A 25,536-nucleotide genomic window follows, 5' to 3' on the forward strand; every position below is an offset into this window, starting at 1 on the left:
CCAGCAGTTTCAGTGCCACATCTGATACAATCCTTTAAGCTATTTGGTGGCTTCTCGGGTTATAAGATTAATTTTGCGAAGTCAGAGGCCATGCCCATGGGTGGTCTCCTGAGAGAGCCTGATCCTGATCTTGGTTCCCCCTTAGATGATCGCAGGAGGGCTTTCTCTACCTAGGCATATTTACTACTCCCATTTTTGATCAGCTATTTAAAGCCAGTTTTGCCCATTTATTTGACAGAATCAAGCAGGACCTTGGTAGATGGGAGGCACTCCCGATCTCTTGGTTAAGTCGGATAGCCTCATTAAAATGAACATTCTGCCCCACCTGTTGTATTCTATGCAAGTGTTTCCTTTGCTTTATATGAAGCAAATATTTAGAAGACTGAACGGCCGATTTTAGTTCTTTTGTCTGGAATAGCAAGCAACCCCTAACTGACTAAATTGCAGTTACCTAACAGACTGGGAGGAGTAGGCCTCCCCGATATCAAAAACTTATCAATTAAGCTCGTTGTTATCTTACGTGAATGATTGGGATCAGGGGGACCCTCACTCACATTGGTTGGACATCGAAGCATCTCAAGCAAGATGCCCCCCGTGAGCCTGCAGTGCTTTGAAAAAATGAGGACAGTTAAGGAATATTGACATAGCCCAACAGTCATCAATACTGGATTAGTGGTGCTGGAAGAGCACAGCAGTTCAGGCAGCATCCAACGAGCAGCGAAATCAGACCTCCAGACCTCCCACTCACTGAGGACGAATGATCAGTCCTCAGCAAAGGACTCACCTTCATCCCCCTCCGTCCACGCATCAATGAATTTTTCATTTCATTTCCTCTTCATTTCCAACTGCCGCCGGGACATTAACCGCCTCAAACTGTCGTCCCCCCTCCCCAACTCCAACCTCTCACCCTCACAACGCGCAGCCCTCTAATCCCTCTGCTCCAATCCCAACCTCACCATCAAGCCAGCGGATAAAGGGGGCGCAGTGGTAGTCTGGCGCACTGACCTCTACACCGCTGAAGCCAAACGCCAACTCGAGGACACCTCTTCCTACTGCTCCCTCGACCATGACCCCACCCCCCATCACCAAACCATCATCTCCCAGACCATACAGAACCTCATCACCTCAGGAGATCTCCCACCCACAGCTTCCAACCTCATAGTCCGGGAACCCCGCACTGCCCGGTTCTACCTCCTTCCCAAGATCCACAAGCCTGACCACACTGGCCGCCACATTGTCTCAGCATGCTCCTGCCCCACTGAACTCATCTCTACCTACCTTGACACTGTCCTATCCCCCTTAGTCCAGGAACTCCCCACATACGTTCGAGACACCACCCACGCCCTCAACCTCCTCCAAGACTTCCGTTTCCCTGGCCCCCAACGCCTTATCTTCACCATGGATATCCAATCCCTCTACACCTCCATTCGCCATGACCAGGGCCTCCAAGCCCTCCGTTTTTTCCTCTCCAGACGTCCCCAACAGTACCGTTCCACTGACACTCTCATTCGTTTGGCCGAACTGGTCCTCACCCTTAACAATTTCTCCTTTGAATCCTCCCACTTCCTCCAGACCAAAGGCGTAGCCATGGGCACACGTATGGGCCCCAGCTATGCCTGTCTCTTTGTTGGCTATGTAGAACAGTTGATCTTCCGTAATAACACCGGCACCACTCCCCACCTCTTCCTCCGCTACATTGATGACTGCATTGGCGCCACCTCGTGCTCCCGCGAGGAGGTTGAGCAATTCATCAACTTCACCAACACATTCCACCCTGACCTTAAATTTACCTGGACTATCTCTGACACCTCGCTCCCCTTCCTGGACCTCTCCATCTCCATTAGTGACGACCGACTTGACACTGACATTTTTTACAAACCCACTGACTCCCATAGCTACCTGGATTACACCTCTTCCCACCCTATCTCTTGCAAAAATGCCATCCCGTATTCCCAATTTCTCTGCCTCCGCCGTATCTGCTCCCAGGAGGACCAGTTCCACCATAGGACACACCAGATGGCCTCCTTCTTTAGAGACCGCAATTTCCCTTCCCACGTGGTTAAAGATGCCCTCCAACGCATCTCGTCCACATCCCGCACCTCCGCCCTCAGACCCCACCCCTCCAACCGTAACAAGGACAGAACGCCCCTGGTGCTCACCTTCCACCCTACAAACCTTCGCATCAACCAAATCATCCGCCGACATTTCCGCCACCTCCAAAAAGACCCCACCACCAGGGACATATTTCCCTCCCCACCCCTTTCCGCCTTCCGCAAAGACCGTTCCCTCCGTGACTACCTGGTCAGGTCCACACCCCCCTACGACCCACCCTCCCATTCTGGCACTTTCCCCTGTCACCGCAGGAACTGTAAAACCTGTGCCCACACCTCCTCCCTCACCTCTATCCAAGGCCCTAAAGGAGCCTTCCACATCCATCAAAGTTTCACCTGCACATCCACCAATATCATTTATTGTATCCGTTGCTCCCGATGTGGTCTCCTCTACATTGGGGAGACTGGGCGCCTCCTAGCAGAGCGCTTTAGGGAACATCTCCGAGACACCTGCACCAATCAACCAAACCGCCCCGTGGCCCAACATTTCAACTCCCCCTCCCACTCTGCCGAGGACATGGAGGTCCTGGGCCTCCTTCACCGCCACTCATTCATCACCAGACGCCTGGAAGAAGAACGCCTCATCTTCCGCCTCGGAACACTTCAACCCCAGGGCATCAATGTGGACTTCAACAGCTTCCTCATTTCCCCTTCCCCCACCTCATCCTAGTTTCAAACTACCAGCTCAGTTACTGTCTCCTTGACTTGTCCGACCTGCCTACCTTCTTTTCCACTCCACCCTCTCCTCCTTGACCTATCACCTTCATCTCCTCCCCCACTCACCCATTGTACTCTATGCTACTCTCTCCCCACCCCCCACCCTCCTCTAGCTTATCTCTCCATGCTTCAGGCTCACTGCCTTTATTCCTGATGAAGGGCTTTTGCCCGAAACGTTGATTTCGCTGCTCGTTGGATGCTGCCTGAACTGCTGTGCTCTTCCAGCACCACTAATCCAGTATTTGATTTTCAGCATCTGCAGTCATTGTTTTTACCTTAGTCATCAATACTGTCAAGCCGTGGAGGGCAACGTGTCATGGTGAGGGCAATATTGCCAAAACATCATTTTTGATACCCATAGTTAGTATGCCAGGGAAGATGGACTCTGGGTTTAAACTATTGGCAGCTAGTGGTGTGTCGTGTCTGGGTGATTGACTTGAAGGGGACATACTGATGTCTTTTGACCAGTTGGCTCAGAAATATGAACTGCCCAAGAGGGACCTTTTTCGTTTCTTTCAAATTAGAAACTTCACACAAAAACAGACCACACTTCTAACTGATCCTTATAGATCTGGCATGGAGAAGAGACTGTTGAGTGCTGAGGGTATATTATCTGTTAGCAACGCTTATCATCTACTGGGAGAGGGTTCCTTAGACAAGACCGAACAGCTCCGTAGGATATAGGAAAGGGAGTTGGACGTTGAGTTCTCTTCTGAAATATGGGAGGATATCTGGGAAAATAAAGAAGGATCTAGATTTGAAACAGGATCCTACCTTGCAACTGAATATTCTCCACAGGATCCACCTGGCCCCAGACCACCTTGCTAAATTTAAAGTGGGAAGATCTTCAATGCGTCCTAAATATAAAGTGAGCATGGGCATGCTTACTCATTTTCTTTGGTCCTGCCACAGACTGCGGACATACTGGAGTGCTGTGGTAGGCAAAATAGAGAAGGTCTTGGGGACGGAGGTGGAATGGACCCAGTATCTCCTCTTTTTGGCTTTGTTAATTCTCTTTCATTAGATGCACACAAAAAAAAGCTTTTCAGTGTCCTCACTTTTTATGCCAGAAAGAACATTCTATTAGGGTGGTTGTTGGACAATCCCCCAGGGCTGTTGGGCTGGCGTAAGCTAGTCATGGAGCACATCCCCTTGGACTTTCTGACGTGTATGGTACACCATAAAACTGAGAATTTCTGTAAGACGTCGCAGCCCTTTTTGGACTATCTGGGTACAGATTTGTCCGCCATCCTAATAAGAGCCTTTATATAGCCATGGCAATTCTAAGTCATGGGTTTGGTACCCAGAGGGGAGGAACTATGAACATATGAATATGTATAAACATATGCACTTGATGATCGAGGGCTATTGCTTTGTTTTGCTGAGCTGTGTTGCAGTTATTATTATTATTATTATTAAGATTTTCCTTTTTAGCTTAGTTATTAGTTGGTATTTATTTATGTAATTAGCAGTTTTTTAAAAATATTGGTTTGAATTGTTTGGTTTTGTATTTGTTGTAATATTCAAAAGGAAAAACATTTTTCTTCTTTTTAATAAAATCTTTTTTTTAAAAAAAAATAATTGTTTCACCTGATTGCGTTGGCTCTTCTCAAACACTTTTCATTTGTGCACTAAATTCATAACCTCACTCGACCAATGAAATAAAGTTGGAGGCTGCTGAAGAGAATAGGATGAAGAAATACTTAAAAAGGCAAAAACATAGAAATATCAATCAAACTTCAATAACATGGAGAAAGATTATAGTACAAATACCTAAAAATTCAATTATAAAATACCTTTTTTTAAAAAAAGAAAAAAACTTCTCCTTTGATAAGGCTCACTAAGTAGGTCCAGATAGTATCAGAGAGTAAATAGTAGCAAGAGTAGGTCAGTCAACCCTTTGAAAGCCAACACTTCATTTGACATTCTAATAACATGTATGTTAGCTTTTTGTGATTTATGTACAAAGTAAAAATTGGGGACACCTATAAAAATTATAATCTCTTAGTATTCCATATTTTGAGTTTCCTTTGTAGCATATGACTTCATTTAACTGTTAGTGATAACTTGCATTCTACAAATGTAAACAAAAAAAAATTGTGTGCTACACTACCCTATAATTAACGCAGCTACCCACTATCATTTGCCAAGAGGATTCCGGTAATTAACTGATACAGCGTAAATTATTAAGACCGAGAAATAGCACGTATCAGAAAGTGTTTGGGGACAGTGGACAGTCCTCATCTTTTCCAGATGTAAGATGGATCAAAAGAGGAGGAGGAAGATCCAGAGAAGAGTTTCTTAACATACGGGCTAGACAGCAGGATGCTGCCTTCACAACTTTAATGAGACTGAGACATTGTGTTGAGAGTGTGATGCTGGAAAACACAGCAAGCCAGGCAGCATTCGAGAGGGAGGAGAATCGACATTTCGGGCATAAGCTCTTCATCAGAGACATTGTGTATAAACAGCCTATTTGTCTTCTGACATCAGTGAACCATCTCCAATGGTCATGGCTGTATACTTTCGTTGTCTAATATCATATGTAAACTGCTGCTTCTTAGCAAGCTCAAAGTATTAGAGAATTATTACAAATTGATGACTACATATTTAAAGCTAACATCATGAACCCCCAAAATCAAAAAAGGGCACCACAATATCCTGTGGTCGTTTTCCATTTAAATATTATTCTGCTTTTACATTCTTCATTTTCCATTATGTTATACTCTACCTCAGGACAAACAAGTCCTTCTTAATTAAACAAACTGGGATCTTACATAATTGCAGTAAGGCTCATTTAATCTTGTACCCCTCTTTATGACAGAAACTAATACGCCGTTTGCTTTCGACAAACGTGTCGACATTTTGATTTTCTGATTTATCTAAAAGGCCACCCAGATCGATTAGAATATCAATATTTTCCAGTCTCTCACTATACTTGGTGTGTTTTTTTTCCGACCAAAATACATGACGCATAGAATCAGAGTCTCATTAGAGCGGGAAGCGGCCGTTCGGCCCATCGAATTGTCACGGGCCCTCCAAAGACCATCCCACCACCCCGTCCCTGCATGGCTGACCTACCTTAGCCTCTCATCCCTAGGCACTATGGACAATTTAGCATGACCATTTCAGCTGATCATCATTTTCGCAAAGTCCACTCTCTCTGTCATGAGGGAAAGCTCTCACCTGATCCTTCCATATTTCCCACCGTTTTGACTCCCAGTGACATCGAGACGTTCAGCGTCACCATGACGTCATCCACGTGCAGACTTGGCGCGTGGTGCTGACCGTTAGGTGAACGAGGCGCCATGATTCTAACGGTTATATCGGCCTGGCGAAGCTTGCTGGCGGTGGCCGGCCTTTCTCTAACGGTCGAAGGACTCTACTATCTCATCCGTTACCTGAAGCGGTTTCGCGAGCGGCGGCCGCCGCAGGTACTTTTCTTCCCCGCGCCGGTGACGTGCGTACGTCCACTGCTGCTTTCGAGTCCCGGCCATTGTAACTGTAGCCGGTCCCACCGGGAGAGTGCACTGAGCTGCCTGACCCGCCTGTTGCTCAGTGCTCGCCGCTCGCTCGATGTCTGCGTGTTCACCATCTCCAGCGTGGAGTTGAGCAGCTCAGTGCTAGCGGTGCACGGCCGCGGGGTGCGGGTACGGGTCATCACCGACTCGGATTACATGGCGTTAGCCGGCTCGCAGGTCGGCGCCTTCAGGAGAGCTGGTGAGTGACTCAGATCCCTTTCCCTCTCCAACCCTCACTTCACCATCCACTCCTCTTCCCCCCTTGACACTGTCTCGCCTCGTCCTCCCCTCCATACCCACCCATACCTCCCTCGAATACAACTTGCAATTGTATTTTTTACATTAGATTCCCTACAGTGTGGAAACGGACCCTTCAGTCCAACAAGTCCACACCGACCCTCCGAAGAGTAACCCGCCAAGACATACTTCCCTCTGACTAATGCACCTAACACTATGGGCAATTTGTACCCATTGTACCTTGATGAGCTTCTGGATCTTCATGCCCTGGTTGCATCTTGGGTATATTGATTTTTTATTATGTTTAGCTTTGAAGTGGTAAGAAGGTGGTCAGTACAGTAGTGAGTGTTATATGTAGTTGTCACACATCCCCTATCCTGCGTGTCCCTCTGCTTTGGTGCTGACAGACAGACAGAAGTCTGTGTGTAGAACAAAAATGCATCAAAGACCTGTTGTTGCCATTAGGAAGCAAACACTGGTAATTGAGCTTATTCTTAGCCAATATCTTCAGTAAGACAGATCATTACTAATATAGCTGCTCAACCTTTTTCTTCCAACGACTCCTTCCTACACCATTATCTGAGGGACACAATGGTGTAATAGTACTGTTGCTGGATTAGAAATCTGGGGACGCGGATTAGAATCTCATCATGGTAGCTGGTGGAATTTGACTTTAGATTTTTAGATCCAGATTTTTAAATAATGATTTTAGAACAAACCATCCTCGATTTTTATTTTTTAAAAAAATGGTTAACTTTATCATTCAGGAAAAGAAAACTGCTACCTTTCCCTAGTCTAGTCTACATGTGATTGCAGCTCCATAGCAATATGGTTGATTCTTAACTGCTGTCTGAAAATGCCTACCATGCCATTCAGTAGTCAAACCACTAAAAAGACTCAAAAAGGGACGAAACTAGGCAGAACATCTGATTTTGAGCTAAAATGTTTGCCCTGTCACCTTTACAAAGTCCTCCTTGATAACATTTAGGAACTAGAATCAAAATTAGAAGAGCTGCCTGAGTAGTCAAGCAACAGCCTGACATTTTCACACACTCTGAATTTGGACTTTACAACGTCCCAAGCAGCACCATCACCGTCCAGCAGCATAGTGCTCTATGGAAGGGAGGGAAATACCATGAAAATCCTTGACATTGACTTGGGACGCTGTGAAATCTTATGATATAAGGTCAAATGTGGACAAGGCATGTTTTTGATGTGTGCAACATCTCTTTTGTAATAAAAAAACCTGCCAAAATGAATCTATACTTTTCCCCATTAAACATCACTTGGAGGAGCAATGAGAATGGCAAAAGCAGAGAACATTCTCTTGGTGAGGACCTTTGTCCAACCTGGATACCCTCTAGTCAACATCCTGGAGTTTACCATTGCTCAGAAACTGAACTGCTTTAGCCATAAATACTGCGGCTACAAAACAGGCTAGAAATCCTGCAGTGAGAAACTCTCTTACTGACCCTCCAAAGGCTAGCCACTGTTTACAAGTCACAAATTAGAGGAGTGGATGGAATACTGCCTACATGCCTGAATGAATGCAGCTTCAACAACACTCCAAGTGTGATGCCATACAGGACACAGTAGCCTCCTTATTGGCATTGCATCCACAAATATTCACTCCACCACTGCACAATAGTGTGAGCATGTACTATCAAAGTTGCACTGATAAACCTACCAGGTTTCTTAGACAGCCCCTTCCAAACTGATGCTCACGCTTATCTCCAATGACAAAAGCTGCCGATATAGTTGGTGGTTTTCCCACCACAGAAAGTCCTCTTCCAGACACTCCCCCTCCTGACGTGGAAATATAGCGTCATTCCTTCCTTCCCCAATAGTACTGTGCATGTGCATGTATCTGTACCAAATGGGCTGCAGTGGTTCAAGGTAGCAACTCACTACCACCTTCTCAAGGACGAAAGATGAGCAACAGATGATAGCCCAGCCTATGAAATATGGTTCTAATGAATGAATAATTTTTAAAAACTCTTATGATGGAGTGACTGAGAGTGATCAGCTTGTCTGACTTGGGAATGTTAGTGGTCAAGAAGTGGAGGTCATAAGGAAATTATTAATTTCATCAGAACTGATCATGGAACATATAGACAAACAATTCAAATCTATGGATAGGTCATGGTCAATAATTGGAATAAAGTGTGTAATTGGATTTCCAGAAGGCATTTGATAATGTGCTGCATAAGTTCACTATATAAGGTAAGTACTCATGGTGTAATCTGTTTGCACAGAAAGGATTGGCTAACTAATATGGAATGGAAAACTGGGAGAAAATCAGTTCAGGTCAGCCAACTAACTGTTAAATGGTGTTAAGGAGACATCTTGTTTGGACCTGCATAGCCTGTTGTACAGCTTACACAGCAATGCCTGTACTCCCTCAGGAGATTAAGAAAATTTGGCATGTCCACAAATACTGTTACCAATTTTTATAGAAGCACCATAGAAAGCATCCTGTCTGGATGCATCACAGCGCAATATGGCAACTGCTCTTTCCAAGACTGCAAGAAACTACAGGGACTCAAAAAGGGACGAAACTGGGTAGAATATCTGATTTTGAGCTAAAGTGTTTGCCCTATCACCTCTACAAAGTCCTCTTTGACAACATTTAGGAGCTAGTATCAAAATTAGAAGAGCTGCCCCACTAGTCAAGCAACAGCCTGACATATTCACACTCACTGAATCATACTTTACAATGTCCCAAGCAACACCATCACCATCCAGCAGCGGTAGCAGCATAGTGCTATATAGAAGGGAGGGAAATTCTATCAAAATCCTTGGCATTGATTTGGGACCCTGTGAAATCTTATGATATCAGGTCAAACATGGACAAGGCATGTTTTGATGTGTGCAACTTCTCTTTTGTTTAAAAAGAAAATCTCTTCCATGATCAACTCTGATGAAATTAAGGATTAATATCCTTATGACCTCCACTTCTTGACCACTACCATTCCTGATGAAGAGCTCCTGCCTGAAACATCGATTTTCCTGCTCCTCAGATGCTGCCTGACCTGCTGTGTTTTTCCAGCACCACTCTAATCTTGACTCTGATCTCCAGCATCTGCAGTCCTCATTTTTGCTAGGGTTGTGAACACAGCGCAGTCCATCATGTAAACCAGCCTTCTATCCATTGACTCCATCTATACTTCCCACTGCTTCAGGAAAGCAACCAATATAATCAAGGACCCCTTTCACCCCAGTTATACCCTTTTCTACCCTCTTCTGTCAGTCAGAAGGTATAGAAGTTTGAGTATACTTACAAACAGATTCAAAGTTTCTTCACTGCTAACAGACCTCTCAAGTGTTAATGTTGATCTCTCTCCGTCTCTCTTTGCACCTTCTCTATGGCTGTAACACTCTGTTCTGCTATCTGATGGACTCTGTCTGGTACGATCTGCCTATAGAGCGCACACAATAACACAATAAGTCAAATCAAGTCTTGTTACATGATCCAAAAGGGGCACAGTGCTTGTGCTTCACCTTGAGAAGCACTGACCTCAATATTGTAGAATGCATAGGGACCTGGGTGTTTTTATACATGCATGCATTTCGATGAGTAATTAGAAAGTCAAATATATTTTGCAAGGTTTGGCGGGGAGATGTTGGTGATCGGATTATAAAAATAGGAAGCCTTGCTACAACTGTGCAGAACGCACAGGAAGCTCTCTTTATGACCTCCACTTCTTGACTAACATTTTGTCTCTGAATTTCAGGAGGAATAAACTTGCATTATGGGAGCTAGTTAGCATTGCTTGTACACTGGCTATCGTGTGGATTAAATTTCTGTTCTAGCTGAGTAGACTTAATACTTGCCTCCTAGTTTTGCCCCTGAAATTAGAAGAGGAGAAAGTGAGGACTGCAGACGCTGGAGATCAGAGTCGAAGAGTGAGGTGTTGGAAAAGCACAGTCAGTCAGGCAGGATCCTTGGAGCAGGAGAATCGACATTTTGGGCATTCCTGATTTTCCTACTCCTGAAATTGGAAAGCAATGACCAAAAGCCAATTGCAAAAAGGAGCTGCCATTTGGCACTAAGTCAAGGTCTTTGAGTACAGTACCCACAAAGGATGAAGACTACAGGATTAGATTCAATTCAATGAAGGTTCCTTATAAGGCATGCCTTATAAGGAAAGCTTGAACAGCTTTTGCCTATATTATTGAAGTTCAGAAGAGTAAAAGTCAAGGTGGGTAATTAACAATAATCCACAAGGGACCATAGGACCCAATATACCGACCACTGCAACGAACAGCTGGAACTGACAACCGGAAGCGGCAGATTCAAACCACTATAAATGCTGGAGGAAAGATCACAGAAGCGCTTCACAGGAGGCTCCCAAGCACTGAGGATGTCACCTAGACAGGGGACGAAACGTCTGCAACACAAATTCCCAGCTCGGCGAACAGAACCACAACAGGGACCGTAGGTGTGTATCTCCATTACGAAAAGGCATTAGAAAAATATAGCTTTAAGGACACCACTGCACAAGTCTGGAGGAAGACAAGAGGGCTATGAATGCCACAGCCACTACAGGAATTGAGTCCGTGCCTTTTGGTATTGTTCTACATCGCAGTCTTGCCATATAGCTTGAAAAATATAAGATTTTGAGCAGTCTTGGTATGGTAGATACTGTGGATTTTTCAGACACTGGGTAATTTCAGACTAGAGTGAGAAAATTTCTAAAGGGATTTGCAATTTAAAATGGACATGTGGAAGAATTTCCTGTTTCTGAGGGCTGTTAATTTTTGGAATTCTCCACCCTAGGGACCTATGGAGATTTGGATCATCAGACATATTTGAAGCCATGTTAGATAATTCCCTGCAGATCAGAAATTTTAAGAATTGTAGCTGCAGGCAGGAACATAGGGTTGAGGCCACAATCAGGTCAGGAGGCATAAGCATAAATGTGCAACCAGCACATTTGCATTTGATCTATTGATATATGTTCATTGTTAAGTGTAGTATTCTATTTGGATTTTATGTTGGGAAACTGACAATCATATCATTATGAATTACAGTGGTCTCACTTGTGGGATCTGATGTGTTGCAATAAAAACAAACATTTGTGAAGCCAATGCACATTTGCATAAGGTACCTATTATTTTTCTTCAGACAGGTTTTGTTCAACTGTGAAGACTGTCTAACGTAACTTTTTTTGTTGACAGGTATAGAAGTCAGACATGATCAGGATGCAAACTACATGCACCACAAATTTGCTGTGATTGATGGATTGATCCTCATAACTGGATCTTTGAACTGGAGTGCCCAAGGCATTTTTGGGAATAAAGAAAATGTAATTATAATTAAAAGCACTGATGTTGTGAAGGAATTTATTGAAGAATTTGAACGACTTTGGAATGAATATGATCCGTCAAACTATAGCTTTTCTCCTAAAAGCTGAACAGGAACCAACAGTTTTGAAGCAGTTTGGAAGGAGTGGCAAATAATACTCCCAAGATGTATAAGAATTTGAATTGGATAAAGAACATTTGGTTTTGAAACTGTGAATCACTTATGTTTGAAAAAAAGAGATGAATTATGTTGTATTTAAAGACTTAAGGAAGGAATGACTAATGTATGAAGGACTCTAATATTTACAAGCGGTTACATTTATATAGTGCCTTTAAAAGATAGGAAATAATCCAAATCACCACTTAGCATATGCAGTACTTCTCATTTTAAAATTCATTAAATTCTTGGACAGTGATGGTTCAGGAAGGGTGTCTGAGTATTACAATTAGTTAACAACTGCATTTTGATTTCCAAAGGCTTATCACTGTATTTAACCTAAATCTGAGAGATCAAAGTCTTTTGAGGAACCTAAACAATATTGTTTAACAACACTGCAGTAACTTCATCTTTGCAGCAACAGAAGTAATATTGTAGAAATTTACAGAAGATCCAGCCTGATGCCATGGAATCTCATTCGATTTCACTCTGTTTTTCTTTAGTAGGAACTTTTCTCAGAGTGGAGAAATATTTGATATAACTTTGTAGGTTTGTCGTGTTTTATGTTCCAACTGTGTAAAATAAAGATCTTGTATCTTTTTAAATGTTAATTCTAGATCTCTTGCTAAAACATGAAGGTCAGAGTTTAATGACAAAGGGCTTTTGCCCACAATGTCGATTTTCCTACTCCTCTGATGCTGCATGACCATCTGTGTTTTTCCAGCACCACTCTCATCTAGACTTTGATTTCCAGCATCTGCAGTCCTCACTTTTGCCTACATTTGCCTCTGGCCTATACTTGTACTTTGACTTTTGTATTGTCACAAACTATCATGTAACTTCAAATATCTGGTAGTTACGTTAGAATGAACAGGTGCCTTTTGTTGTCTTATCTGAACTTTAAATGGCCTTCTTCCTGACGTTTACATGCCAATATTAGCATGACTCACTGGTTAATCATAGTTGATTGTGGATGGATAAGGGTGAAGTTTGTGTGAGAGTTCCTAATTGTCAGGATAATAATATGCTTTTAACTTTATAATAATATACTGTATTGAACAAAATTGGACAAATCATTACTTATTTTAAAACACATTGGATTGAAAGGAAGTAAAAACACATTTTATACCATATCTTTCAGAACTTCATTTTTCCAAAACGCCTTGTAGCTAACGAATTCCTTTTTTAAAAGTGTAATTACTGCTATGATAAAAAAGGCAGTTAATTTATACCCAGCAATATCTCACAATAGCAATGACATAAATGACCAATTATCCTGCTTTAGTGACATTGCTTATGTATTAATAGACAATAGGAGCAGGAGTAGGCCATTCTGCCCCTCGAGCCTGCACCACCATTCAATATGATCATGGCTGATCATCCTTAATCAGTATCCTGTTCCTGCCTTATCTCCATAACCCTTGATTCCACTATCCTTAAGAGCTCTATCTAACTCTTTCTTAAATGAATCCAGAGACTGGGCCTCTACTGCCCTCTGGGTCAGAGCATTCCACACAGCCACCACTCTCTGGGTAAAGAAATTCCTCCTCATCTCTGTCCTAAATAGTCTACCCCGTATTTTTAAGCTGTGTCCTCTGGTTCAGCACTCGCCCATCAGCGGAAACATGTTTCCTGCCTCCAGAATGTCCAATCCTTTAATAATCTTATGTCTCAATCAGATCCCCTCTCAGTCTTCTAAACTCAAGGGTATACAAGCCCAGTCGCTGCAGTCTTTTAGCGTAAGGTAGTCCCACCATTCCAGGAATTGACCTCGTGAACCTACGCTGCACTCTCTCAATAGCCAGAATGTCTTTCCTCAAATTGGGAGACCAGAACTGCACACAGTACTCCAGGTGTAGTCTCACCAGGGCCCTGTACAGCTGCAGAAGAACCTCTTTGCTTCAATACACAATCCCTCTTGTTATGAAGGCCAGCATGCTATTAGCCTTCTTCACTACCTGTTGTACCTGCATGCTTACCTTCATTGACTGATGTACAAGAACACCCAGATCTCTCTGTGCTGCCCCTTTACCTAAATTGATTCCATTTAGGTAGTAATCTGCCTTCCTGTTCTTGTCACCAAAGTGGATAACCATACATTTATCCACATTAAACTGCATCTGCCATGCATCTGACCACTCACCTAACTTGTCCAGGTCACCTTGTAATCTCCTAACATCCTCATCACATTTCACCCTGCCACCCAGCTTAGTATCATCAGCAAATTTGCTAATGTTATTGCTAATACCATCTTCTATATCATTAACATATATTGTGAAAAGCTGCAGTCCCAGCACTGATCCCTGCAGTACCCCACTGGTCACTGCCTGCCATTCTGAAATGGAGCCGTTTATCACGACTCTTTGTTTCCTATCAGCCAACCAACTTTCAATCCAAGTTAGTAATTTGCCCCCAATACCATGTGCCCTAATTTTGCTCACTAACCTCCTATGTGGGACTTGATCAAAAGCTTTCTGAAAGTCCAGGTACACTAGATCTACTGGATCTCCCTCGTCCATCTTCAGAGTTACATCCTCAAAAAATTCCAGAAGATTAGTCAAGCACGATTTCCCTTTCATAAATCCATGCTGACTCTGACCTATCCTGTTACTACTATCCAGATGTGTCGTAATTTCATCCTTTATAATAGACTCCAGCATCTTTCCCACCACTGAGGTCAGACTAACTGGTGTATAATTTCCTGCTTTCTCTCTCCGACCTTTCTTAAAAAGTGGTACAACATTAGCCACCCTCCAATCCACAGGAACTGATCCCGAATCTATCAAACTCTGGAAAATAATCACCAACGCATCCACGATTTCTCGAGCCACCTCCTTCAGCACCCTGGGATGTAGACCAAGAGGGCCCAGGAACTTATCAACCTTCAGACCTAACAGTCTCTCCAACACCAATTCCTGGCAAATATAAATTCCCTTAAGTGCAGGTCCTTCAGCCACTGTTACCTCAGGGAGATTGCTTGTGTCTTCCCCAGTGAACACAGAGCTGAAGTAACAATTCAATTCTTCTGCCATTTCTTTGTTCCCCGTAATATATTCCCCTGTTTCTGTCTTCAAGGGCCCAATTTTAGTCTTAACCATTTTTTTGCCTTTCACATACCTAAAAAAGCTTTTACTATCCTCCTTTATATTTTTGGCCAGTTTATCTTTGTACCTCATTTTTTCTCTGCGTATTTCCTTCTTAGTAATCCTCTGTTAATAGACAATAGACAATAGATGCAGGAGTAGGCCATTCTGCCCTTCGAGCCTGCACCGCCATTCAATATGATCATGGCTGATCATTCCTAATTAGTATCCTGTTCCAGCCTTATCTCCATACCCCTTGACTCCACTATCTTTAAGAGCTCTATCCAATTCTTTCTTAAAAGAATCCAGAGACTGGGCCTCCACTGCCCTCTGGGGCAGAGCATTCCACACAGCCACCACTCTCTGTGTGAAGTAGTTTCTCCTCATCTCTGTCCTAAATGGTCTACCCCGTATTTTTAAGTTGTGTCCTCTGGTTCGGCACTCCCCCATCAACGGAAATATGTTCCCTCCTGCCAGAGTGTCCAGTCCTTTCATAAGCCTATACGTTTCAATCAGATCCCCTCTCAGTCTTCTAAACTCAAGGGTATACAAGCCCAGTCGCTTCAGTCTTTCCGTGTAAGGCAATCCTGCCATTCCAGGAATTGACCTCGTGAACCTACGCTGCACTTTAAAGAACTGTTGTTCTTTAAAAGCTTCCCAGTCCTCCGTTTTCCCACATATCTTTGCTATGTTATACTTTTTCTCTTTTAACTTTATATTTTTCTTAACTTCCCTCGTCAGCCATGGCATCTCATGCCTCCTCCTAGGATCTTTCTTCCTTTTTGGAATGAACTGATCCTGCCACTTCTGCATTATACACAGAAGTATCCACCATTGTTCCTCCCTGCTAAGGTACTGCACCATTGAACTTTGGCCAGCTCCTCCCTCATAGCTCCGTAGTTCCCTTTATTCAACAGAAATATTGTCACTTCCGATTGTACCCTCTCCCTCTCAAATTGCAGATTGAAGCTTATTGTATTATGGTTACTACTTCCCAATGGCTCCTTCACTTCGAGGTCCCTGATCAATTCTGGTTCATTGCACAATACCAGATTCAGAATTACCTTCTCTCTGGTCGGCTCCAGCACCAGGTGTTCTAAGAATCCATCTCGGATGCACTCCACAAAGTCTCTTTCTTGAGGTCCAATATCATCCCAATTCTCCCAGTCTACCTGCATGTTGCAATCCCCCATAACAACTGTAGTAACATCTTTGCGACAGGCCAACAATGGAAATTAATTCCTGGAAACAGTGGTGTAGGATCTTTTGCATCAAATTGGAAGGGAAATTGGGGCCTGTGTTTAACATCTCAACTCTCTCCATCAATGTAGTACTGCATAAGCTTCAGCCTAGGTTACAGATCGAAGTCTGGAGTAGCACTTGAACTCCTGAATCCAAGATATGTTACTACTGCTTGGAGAAAGCTTTCTCAGAAAGTGGAACATCTCCAAATAGACTGTATTGACTCAGTTATTTTAAATATTCATATTCAGCTGCAAATCCAGAGCCAGGATAAGTTGCTTGCTCTTCGTCAAAGTATTCAACTTTCACTACACACTTCTCATGGTGCTATTGAGGGCAACGGCATTCTAAATGAATTTAATTACATGAACCCATTCTAAAGATTAGTGCTATGTTTTAATGTGACATTAAGTATTTTTGGTATCAAAATGGCCTTTAATAAGAACTTAAATAGAACCAGAAATCCAGCTGTTGATTAATCTCATTTGCTGAGGAGATAACAGCCCAAATAATTAAGTGTATTCAGGATGGAGACAGATCTTAATCAGTGAGTGAATCAAGAGTTATGGGGAAAAGGGAGGAGGGCGAAGTTGAGGATTATCAGATCAGCTGATAATGGTGGATAAGACTCCGGCCAAATGGCCTACTTGCTCATATTTCTATGGCCATGATTTCTTTTAAAATGGTTTTTGAGCCTGACTTTCGAATGAATGATTTTTTGGAATACTGTGCACAGTTCTGGTCCCCCTGCTACAGGAAGGAGGTCATGAAACTTGAAAGGGTTCAGAAAATATTTACAAGGATGTTGCCAGATGGCGAGTTCGAGCTATAGGGAGAGGCTGAATAGACTGGGGCTGTTTTCCCTGGAGCATTGGAGGCTGAGGGTGACTGTTTAGAAATTTTTTAAATTATGAGGGGCATTAATAGGGTAAATAGACAAGGTCTTTTCACCAGGGTGAGTGATTCCAATACTAGAGGGGATAGGTTTAAGATGAGAGGAGAAAGATTTAAAAGGGACCTGAGGGGCAACTTTTTCACGCAGAGTGGTGCGCGTATGGAACGAGCTGCCAGAGAAAGTAGTGGAGGCTGATACAGTTCCAACATTTAAAAGGCATCTGGATGGGTATATGAATAGATAGGGTTTAGGGAGATATGGGCCAAATGCTGGCAAATAGCACTAGATTTATTTAGAATGTCTGGTCGGTATGGATGAGTTAGACCCAAGGCACTGTCTCCGTCTCGAGGTTTGTTAGGGTTTGGGAACTTGTCTTTTTTTATCCAAGCTTAACAGAAACATCCATATAGAGTCAGACAGCACAGAAACAGACTCTTCACTCCAACCAGTCCATGCTGAGTATAATCCCAAACTAAATTAATGGTCATTTTGCTTTAATGCAACAGTTGTGTTCCTCTGCAACCTCGCACTGTAGAAAATAGTGCAATGGAAAACTACTATAAAAAAATCATGTCAAAGATTGCTAATAGAAAATTGCTATACCTATTCAGTAAAACGTTCGCATTATCCATTCAATGTCCACAATTTGTCCATCTCATTATAGCCAATTCATACTGACGAAATGCATGTTATAGCAGAACAACCTGTAGTGCCATTGCCTGCTCCTGGCATATTACCCTTCCAAACCTTTCCTATTCATGTACTTATCCAAATGTCTTTTAAACATTTTTTTGTACCTACATCCACCACTTCAAGAAGTTCATTCCACATGTGAAGTCCCATCTGTACCAGAGATTCAATAATAACATTTCTGAACAGATTCTTTTGAAAACATCTATATAGCAAAGTAGATTACCTCAGAATGAGGAACATTTTGCAACCAGACTAGAAGTGGAGAGATAAAACCTGGAAGGTTACCTAAAGATGAGTACATTGAAACTCAAGTATATCACAACTTCGTCCTGAAGCTTTCTGTAGTTACGGTCCAGAAGTTGAAGTCACAAGTGACTGAAACCTGCACACTCTAAAATATTATAAAAGAAGTGTTTTGGGTCATATACAAAAGCTATTTTGTTTCATTTTAATTTTAAAGGAAGTGATAGTGTGCATTCACTGAGTTTAAAAAGCTTTGAATTTGTATTAGAAGCATTTTGATTTGTTCTACTTTATTTTGTCTTTAACAATAAAACTGAAATCAAAATAAGATCTATCAAGCCAGAACCCTGACTGCAATATGACTTGTCTGGTAAGAACATAACTGAGATCATAATAAGCTGTAAATTTAAAGTGCTTAAACAAAAAATAGTAATTAAACTTATTTTAACCATCATGATGAACAAGCTAACTATAACAGCTAAAACACACTTATAATATTTTTGCAAGATTGATTTATTATGAATTTATTCATTTAGAATTTGCTACAAAACCTTGCATGTTGCAACAGTTGTACGTTGTTGACTGAGATAAGAAATTTTTTTTATGAGTTGCAGACTTTATTTATACACTACTGAGAAAACAAAATGTATTGCATGTTTTCCCAGCTTCTACTGATGGGGAAAATAACTTAAATTTATTAAAATCATGTTCATCTAGATCTGATTTTCAGTTAACGTGTAGGAGCTTTGCAGTAATGGAAACAACCTTCCTTCTCAGAAAGAACAATCACGACCAATTACTGCAGCAATGGACTTCTGTATAGCTGCTGAAACTGACAATGACTCTGTAACATTCCTCTGAAACTAACAATGACTGTAATATTTTCTATAAACAAATCATGCTGCACAAACAAACACTCGATATCTGGACCATTATACCATGAACTGTATAAAATATTGTGACATGTGCTCTGAGGGTGAGAGAAGGCTCGCAGCTGACAGCCGTGCTGCCTGATGTCTCTCCCTCTCTCCGGAGTTCCAGTTTCTTTGTACAATAAACTCTGGTCATTGAACCCCAATTCTGACTCCAAGACCGGTGATTTTCCCAACAACAATAGCAAAGCTCTCTTCCCTAGGATGAGGGAATTCACAACTAAGGGACATATTTTTAAGTTGAGACGAGAAAGATTTAAAAGTGACCTAAGGGGTTATTACACAAAGGGTGGTTCATGTGGAATGAACTGCCAGAGGAAATAGTAGATGCAGGTACAGTTAGAACATTTAAAAGATATTTGCAAAGGTTTAGAGGGATATGATCCAAATGCAATTCAGACTAGTTGGATGGAACACTGTTTCCGTGCTGTATGATTTTTTATAGGTAACATAATACCGAGACACATTTGAAGACTAAAGTGTTTATAGCATTGGATCAAGTAGGTGCTGTACCTCTGATATTAACCTTCTAACTGACAAAAAGATTGTGAAATATACAGCTGAATTCTTCAACTCCTAGTGTTTTTGAATTTGTTAGCTGCTATTGGAAATTGACTGGCCATCTTTAGAAGAAAAAATGACATGCTTTATTTTGGCAGTTATGGTGGATTATCATTCAATTCATGAACAAAATGAACCAATGTGAAAGTCATTACAAACTTTGCATCTCCCTAATTTTAATCAAGTGCTTTAATGTCATAAAGAACTCAGTAGTAAATACAGAATGCTATTGAATTGACAACTTGTCTGTAAATATTACTGTCAATTCTGTGCAGCTACTCCAAGTTAAGTTACATACTGTAATAAAAACATTTTTTTCGGTTGACCTTCAACACAATATGGAAGTCTTCACAAATTAGAAATCTGGAATTTTATGGTGGAAAATGGGTTGAACAGCTCTGGTTCAACTACACAGAAACCACTGTGTTCACCAGCACAATCTGATGCAGAATTTTTTCACTACATTTAAAAATTGTCATCTCAGTTTCTGCATATGGCTTGTCAAACAACATAAGCCACAGAAACTTTTCACTTACTGATTGTCTGATAAATCAGAGGTGGTTAGCTGGGATCTGCAAAAAGTACATAATAATCCAGTGCTTTCACAGATATGCTGCAGGTACAGCATTGCATGTCCTATATAATCTGTAATAATTTATGTATTCATATAGTTACAGTACTGTTACATAATACCAGGGAATGATTGAATTTGTTTGAAATGGTCATTTACATTTTTAAAAGTTAAAATCCTAATTTATTGCATACTTTGGGAATCAAACACTTACCATTTAAGGCGTGCATCTGAGTTCCTTCCACATTTTCTTAATAGTGTGTCTCAGTAACCCCACTGCACCAATAGAACTTTCCTTCTTTAGTAAGTTTGTCAATTTAGTTACCAATAGCATATTTTATGGAGATAAATTGTGATGGAACAAATATCTAACTTACAAAAGCACATACTTTCCCCATGATAAGTTTGCTTTTCCTAAATTTGCTCTCATCACAATCTGAGAATGGGAGATGAGAGGCAATGATTAACTCAGATTGTCATCTATTTCTATTTCCATTCAACCCAGTAGAATTAGGTTTGGTTTTAAAGCTACTACATTTTTGTGCTCTGTTGTAGTATACATTTTGACTTTAGGACTTAAAAATATGACTGAGCAGTGTCTGTTTTCTTGGTGCTAAACAGCCGTTAATACCTCTAGCACAGCAGACAGGAAGCACATGATGCATATCCTGCTCCCTACCTTGTGCCCACACTCTCAACAGGAGAAAGTTTACACATGCATAGAGCTCAACACCAGGTTGAAGCTTCCTCTGCAACAATGGTTTACGTTGAAGCAGTTATTAGTGAATTCAAAGGAGTAAGCATAAACAGACAGTGCTTAAATAGACTGTTGTAACCAACAAGGTTAGTATTTGCATGTCCGGACCCCCATTAAACCATGCAGTGTTGCTGGACACTCCTGTCTCTTTTGAAGGAACCTACACTCCTTCTCTCACAGCCACTACCACATTTTTCCAGAAATAAACAGGAAAGTAGATTGCTAAGTCAGGAAACCTTTCCACCTTAATACAATTGCAGCACCTGACATCGACCCGTTGGGAGTCTAAGCAGTAAACATACTGTAGATACAATGGCTAGCAAAACCAGATTTCTTTTGTGAAAATAAATTATTTTCCTAAAAGTAAGAGGACAAATTTCCAAATTTTAAAACAATTTTTGGTTACTTTACTTAAGAGAATCGTTAGCATTTAACACAGATTAAGCACAACATTGACATGGATTTACGAATATGCTAATAATTAAATGTCACATTATGGGCTAATGTGCAAAGTCAGAATGAACTAGATGTTTGTTCCCTCCAGGATTAATTATTACAATGTGAGGCAGTCTGTTTATTGAAGAGAGAGAGGCTGTGACCTAGGGCAGTGTTGAATGCAGAAATCTCCTAGTCCTTGGGTTCAAAAAGCTTCATCTTTTCTTGAACCGTGAGACCTTCTTTCAAGCTCTATAGAAAAGAGTCAAACAATTATTTATTTTTGCCACAAAAACAAAGCTTGTTTTCATCCAGAATAAGAACAGCATTACAATTAATAGGTTAAATATCCTGGTGAGAGAGTTAGGTGTAAAGTATAAATGATAGAATTTAGGGAGGAAGTCACTCTCTACAAAATATGCATCAATCTCTACTCATTCAAGAATTAATATAGAATCCATACATGAAATAAGTCTGCCTCTGAGCACAACACTTACTGCCAAATCCTTGCATGATGGACATAGTTTTGAATAATGTAGGAACCATGAAGGACATATCAGCTTCAGTGTTTAAAACTTATCACTGGAGTGACATAACAGTCACCCCATGTTTGCACTGATACACAGTATTATGCCTAATTATTCTTGTGCTCACACTTCGTAATTAAATATCTCTGCAGCCTACAAACAGTCAGATTTAAATAATTTAAAAGGATGACTGTTCAGCATACTGTTAATTACTGCACCCATGAAGAAACTGCAATTACATACACAACAATCTCAGATTCAACTGTAGATCAATTCTTCCATTTCACTATTTAAGCCATTTTTCGCCATAATCGTCAGCCTTGTTTCATATAAAGACATGCCTAAATTTTATACAGATTGAGAACATTCCATCTCTGATACCAGTGCTTCCCAGAAATTAATGTTGCATCAGATATTATTTTGAGGGAAAAATCTTTACAACTTAATGGAAAAAACATGGTCAAAACCCTTTTGAGAGAATGGGGTTGAGAGTAAAAAAATGTCACTATGCATGGAAACAATGGCAATGAGACTGGACAACTGATTTAAACATTACAGATACAAATGCTTTCAGGCTTTACATCACAACAGAGATTGAGCTGTACTAGTAAATAGTACTTGCTAGCATTAGCTGCATAATGTGTGACAATGTTCAGATAAGCTAACACTTCCATTCAGTGCTTCATTAAATGGAGAGTGAAAACTCAAGGAAGTTGTAATAAATCTACACAAGGGATGAATGGGTATAGCCCTGGTTGCTGCATGGAGTGGCTGATATACCAAAAGATGCAGAAAAGGGCAACTGGGTTGAAGAACTTGATTACTGCCAAGGTTCTAGGAAGATATTACAAACATTCTTGATCATAGATTATTCTGCATGTGTTCAAAACTGCCCCCAATTCCAAGTAGATAGGCTATTGTACAAAAGATATAGCTACTTTGATGAAGGTGCCCATGGAGTGAAATAGGTAGGGTGGAAAATTTCAAAGCATTAGGTGATTGGTGATCTTTTTAGGATGAGATGTATTGACCCTAAAGTATTTTCTGTCTTCATGACTTTTTAAAATTATTCACGCAGAGGATGTGAACATTTTCTGTAAGGCCAGCACTGATTGCCATCCCTGGTTGTCCTCGAGGTGATGGTGGTCAGCTGCTTTCTTGAAACCCTGCAGACTATTTTGTCTATGATTTGGAGGGGCTGGTGTTGGACTGGGGTGGACAAAGTTAAAAATCACACTACACCAGGTTATAGTCCATCAGGTTTATTTGGAAGCATTAGCTTTTGAAGCGCTGATTTTTCATCAGTTGATCAACAACCACCTGTTGAAGAAGCAGCACTTTGAATGCTAGTGCTTCCAAATAAATCTGTTGGACTATAACCTGGTGGTGTGATATTTTCATTTTGTCTCGGTGCACCTACAATCTTTTAGGGCAGGAGTTCCAGGATTTTGACTCAGCAACAATAAAGAAACTGCAGTAAATTTCCAAGTCAAGATGGTAAGTGACATGGAGAATTTGGAGGTATTTGTGTACCCATGTATCTGTTGCCTTTGTCCTTCTAGATGTACTGGATATGGGTTTGGAAGGTGCTGTCTGAGAAGCCTTGATGAATTTCTACAGGGCACCTCATAGATGGTATACATTGCTACTACTACGCATTAGTTGTAGTGAGAGTAAATGGTACATCAACAAACAATCAAGTGGGCTGCTTTGTCCTCAATGCAGTCAAATGTTTTGAGTGTTATTGGATCTGCATTCATTTAGGCAAGTGGACAGTATTTTAGCACACTCCTAACTCATGCCTTGTTGAAGGGAGACGGATGGTGAGTTACTGCAGAATTCCTAGCGTTTGGCCTGTTCTGTATCCATAGTACTTATGCAGATGGTCCAGTTCAGTTTTTAGTCAATGGTAATCTTCAGGATGTTGATAGTGGGGGATTCAGAATACAGTCATACAGTACGGAAACAGACCTTTTGGTCCAACCAGTCCATGCCAAACATAATCCCAAACTAAACTAGTCCCTGCCTCTCTCCAACCCTTTCCGATTTATATGCTTATCCAAATGTCTTTTAAACATTGTAATTGAATCCACATCCACCACATTCTTGGAAAGTTCATTCCTTAAATGAACCAACCTCTGTGCAAAAAAATTAGCCCCTTGTCTTTTTTTTTAAATTGTTCTCCTCTCACCTTAAAAACGTGACCCCTAGTCTTGAAATCCCATATTCTAGGGAAAAGACAACTACCATTAACTTTATCTCTACCCCACATTATTTTACAAACTTCTGTAAGGTCACCTCTCAACCTCCTATGCTCCAGTGAAAAAAGTTTCAGCCTATCCAGCCTTTCTTTATAACTGACATGTTCCACACCTAGCAACATTCTGGTAAATCTTTTCTGAACACTCTCCAGCTTAATAATATCCTTCATATAACTTAAATAGTAATATTAAGAGCCTATAGTTAGATTTTGGAAATGGTTATTGCCTGGCACTTGTATGACATGAATGTTACTTGCTACTTATCAGCCCAAGCTTGAAAGTTGTCCAGGTCATGTATGGATACAGACTGCTTCAGTATCTTTGGTGTATTGAATAGTGCTGAACATTGTGAAATCATCAATAAGCATCTCCACTTTTTATCCTATCATGGATTAAATGTAATTGATGAAGTAGCTGACCCATCCTGAAGAACTCCAGCTGTTATCTCCTGGTAGAATTGAGGTAGTTTACTTGACATGGTGAACCTGAACGGAGGGAAGTCAACTGATCAAGTCACTGCAACTGAGGAAGTTCATTTAACTTAGCAAAGCAAGTGGCAGGCACCTCCAGAAGTGGGGCTGAGGCATTGTCACCAATAAGTTGGTTTTGTGAATAAAAGCCCATTACCATCTAAAAGAATTAGTGATGGAAATAAAGGTGTTCCCCTTTACCACTTTGTGCACAGACCAAGATTCCTGGAAATGTGGAAAGTCAGCACAAAATGAATGATTGCCAATCTCTGGGGATGAAATTCCCCTGAAACATTCAGATAGTGTGATAAACAAAACTGACTCTGAAATTCAACAGCTTTAACTGGGAGTTAACCACAACCACGTTGAACATTTGAAATGGAGTAGGAAGCCGCTTCGTTCTTCAAGCCTGTATCACCATTCTGTAACATCATAGATTAGATTACTTACAGTGTGGAAACAGGCCCTTCGGCCCAACAAGTCCACACCGACCCGCCGAAGCTCAACCCACCCATACCCCTACATTTATCCCTTAGTTAACACTACGGGCTATTTAGCATGGCCAATTCACCTGACCTGCACATTTTTGGACTGTGGGAGGAAACCAGAGCACCCGGAGGAAACCCACGCAGACACGGGGAGAATGTGCAAACTCCACACAGTCAGTCGCCTGAGGTGGGAATTGAACCCAGGTCTCTGGCGCTGTGAGGCAGCAGTGCTAACCACTGTGCCACCGTGCCGCCCGAGGGCTGATCCTCTAGCTCAGTTTTATCCTCCTGCCCTATTCCATATCCCCTGTTTGCCTACGTTGCTAAA

At 41.5% G+C, this 25,536-nt stretch overlaps 2 protein-coding genes across 8 annotated transcripts in view; one reads left to right on the forward strand and one right to left on the reverse strand.

Moving 5' to 3' along the window:
• The first annotated feature begins 6,114 nt into the window (after positions 1–6,114).
• Positions 6,115–13,218, forward strand: pld6 (phospholipase D family, member 6). Its single transcript, XM_072560245.1, has 2 exons — positions 6,115–6,548; positions 11,768–13,218. The coding sequence occupies exons 1-2, from the start codon at positions 6,137–6,139 to the stop codon at positions 12,001–12,003; spliced, it is 648 nt and encodes a 215-aa protein (XP_072416346.1). The 5' UTR covers positions 6,115–6,136; the 3' UTR covers positions 12,004–13,218.
• Positions 13,219–19,858: 6,640 nt separating this feature from the next.
• LOC140464289 (myosin phosphatase Rho-interacting protein-like) overlaps positions 19,859–25,536 on the reverse strand; it is a 211,384-nt gene continuing 205,706 nt past the window's right edge. For all 7 annotated transcript variants that reach the window (XM_072559181.1, XM_072559180.1, XM_072559179.1 and 4 more), the window contains one exon: positions 19,859–21,714. In XM_072559181.1, coding sequence (XP_072415282.1) covers positions 21,655–21,714 — 60 coding nt within the window. In that variant the 3' untranslated portion in view covers positions 19,859–21,654. The remainder of the gene's footprint in view (positions 21,715–25,536) is intronic.

The sequence above is a fragment of the Chiloscyllium punctatum genome, chromosome 40, assembly GCF_047496795.1.
Source record: "Chiloscyllium punctatum isolate Juve2018m chromosome 40, sChiPun1.3, whole genome shotgun sequence".
Taxonomy (NCBI): domain Eukaryota; kingdom Metazoa; phylum Chordata; class Chondrichthyes; order Orectolobiformes; family Hemiscylliidae; genus Chiloscyllium; species Chiloscyllium punctatum.

Excerpts from the sequence above, each read along its gene's own strand:
- pld6 (XM_072560245.1), top strand. The coding sequence starts at position 6,137 with ATGATTCTAACGGTTATATCGGCCTGGCGAAGCTTGCTGGCGGTGGCC. Across the intron at positions 6,549-11,767 it reads CGGCGCCTTCAGGAGAGCTG|GTATAGAAGTCAGACATGAT; the intron begins GTGAGTGACTCA and ends TTTTGTTGACAG.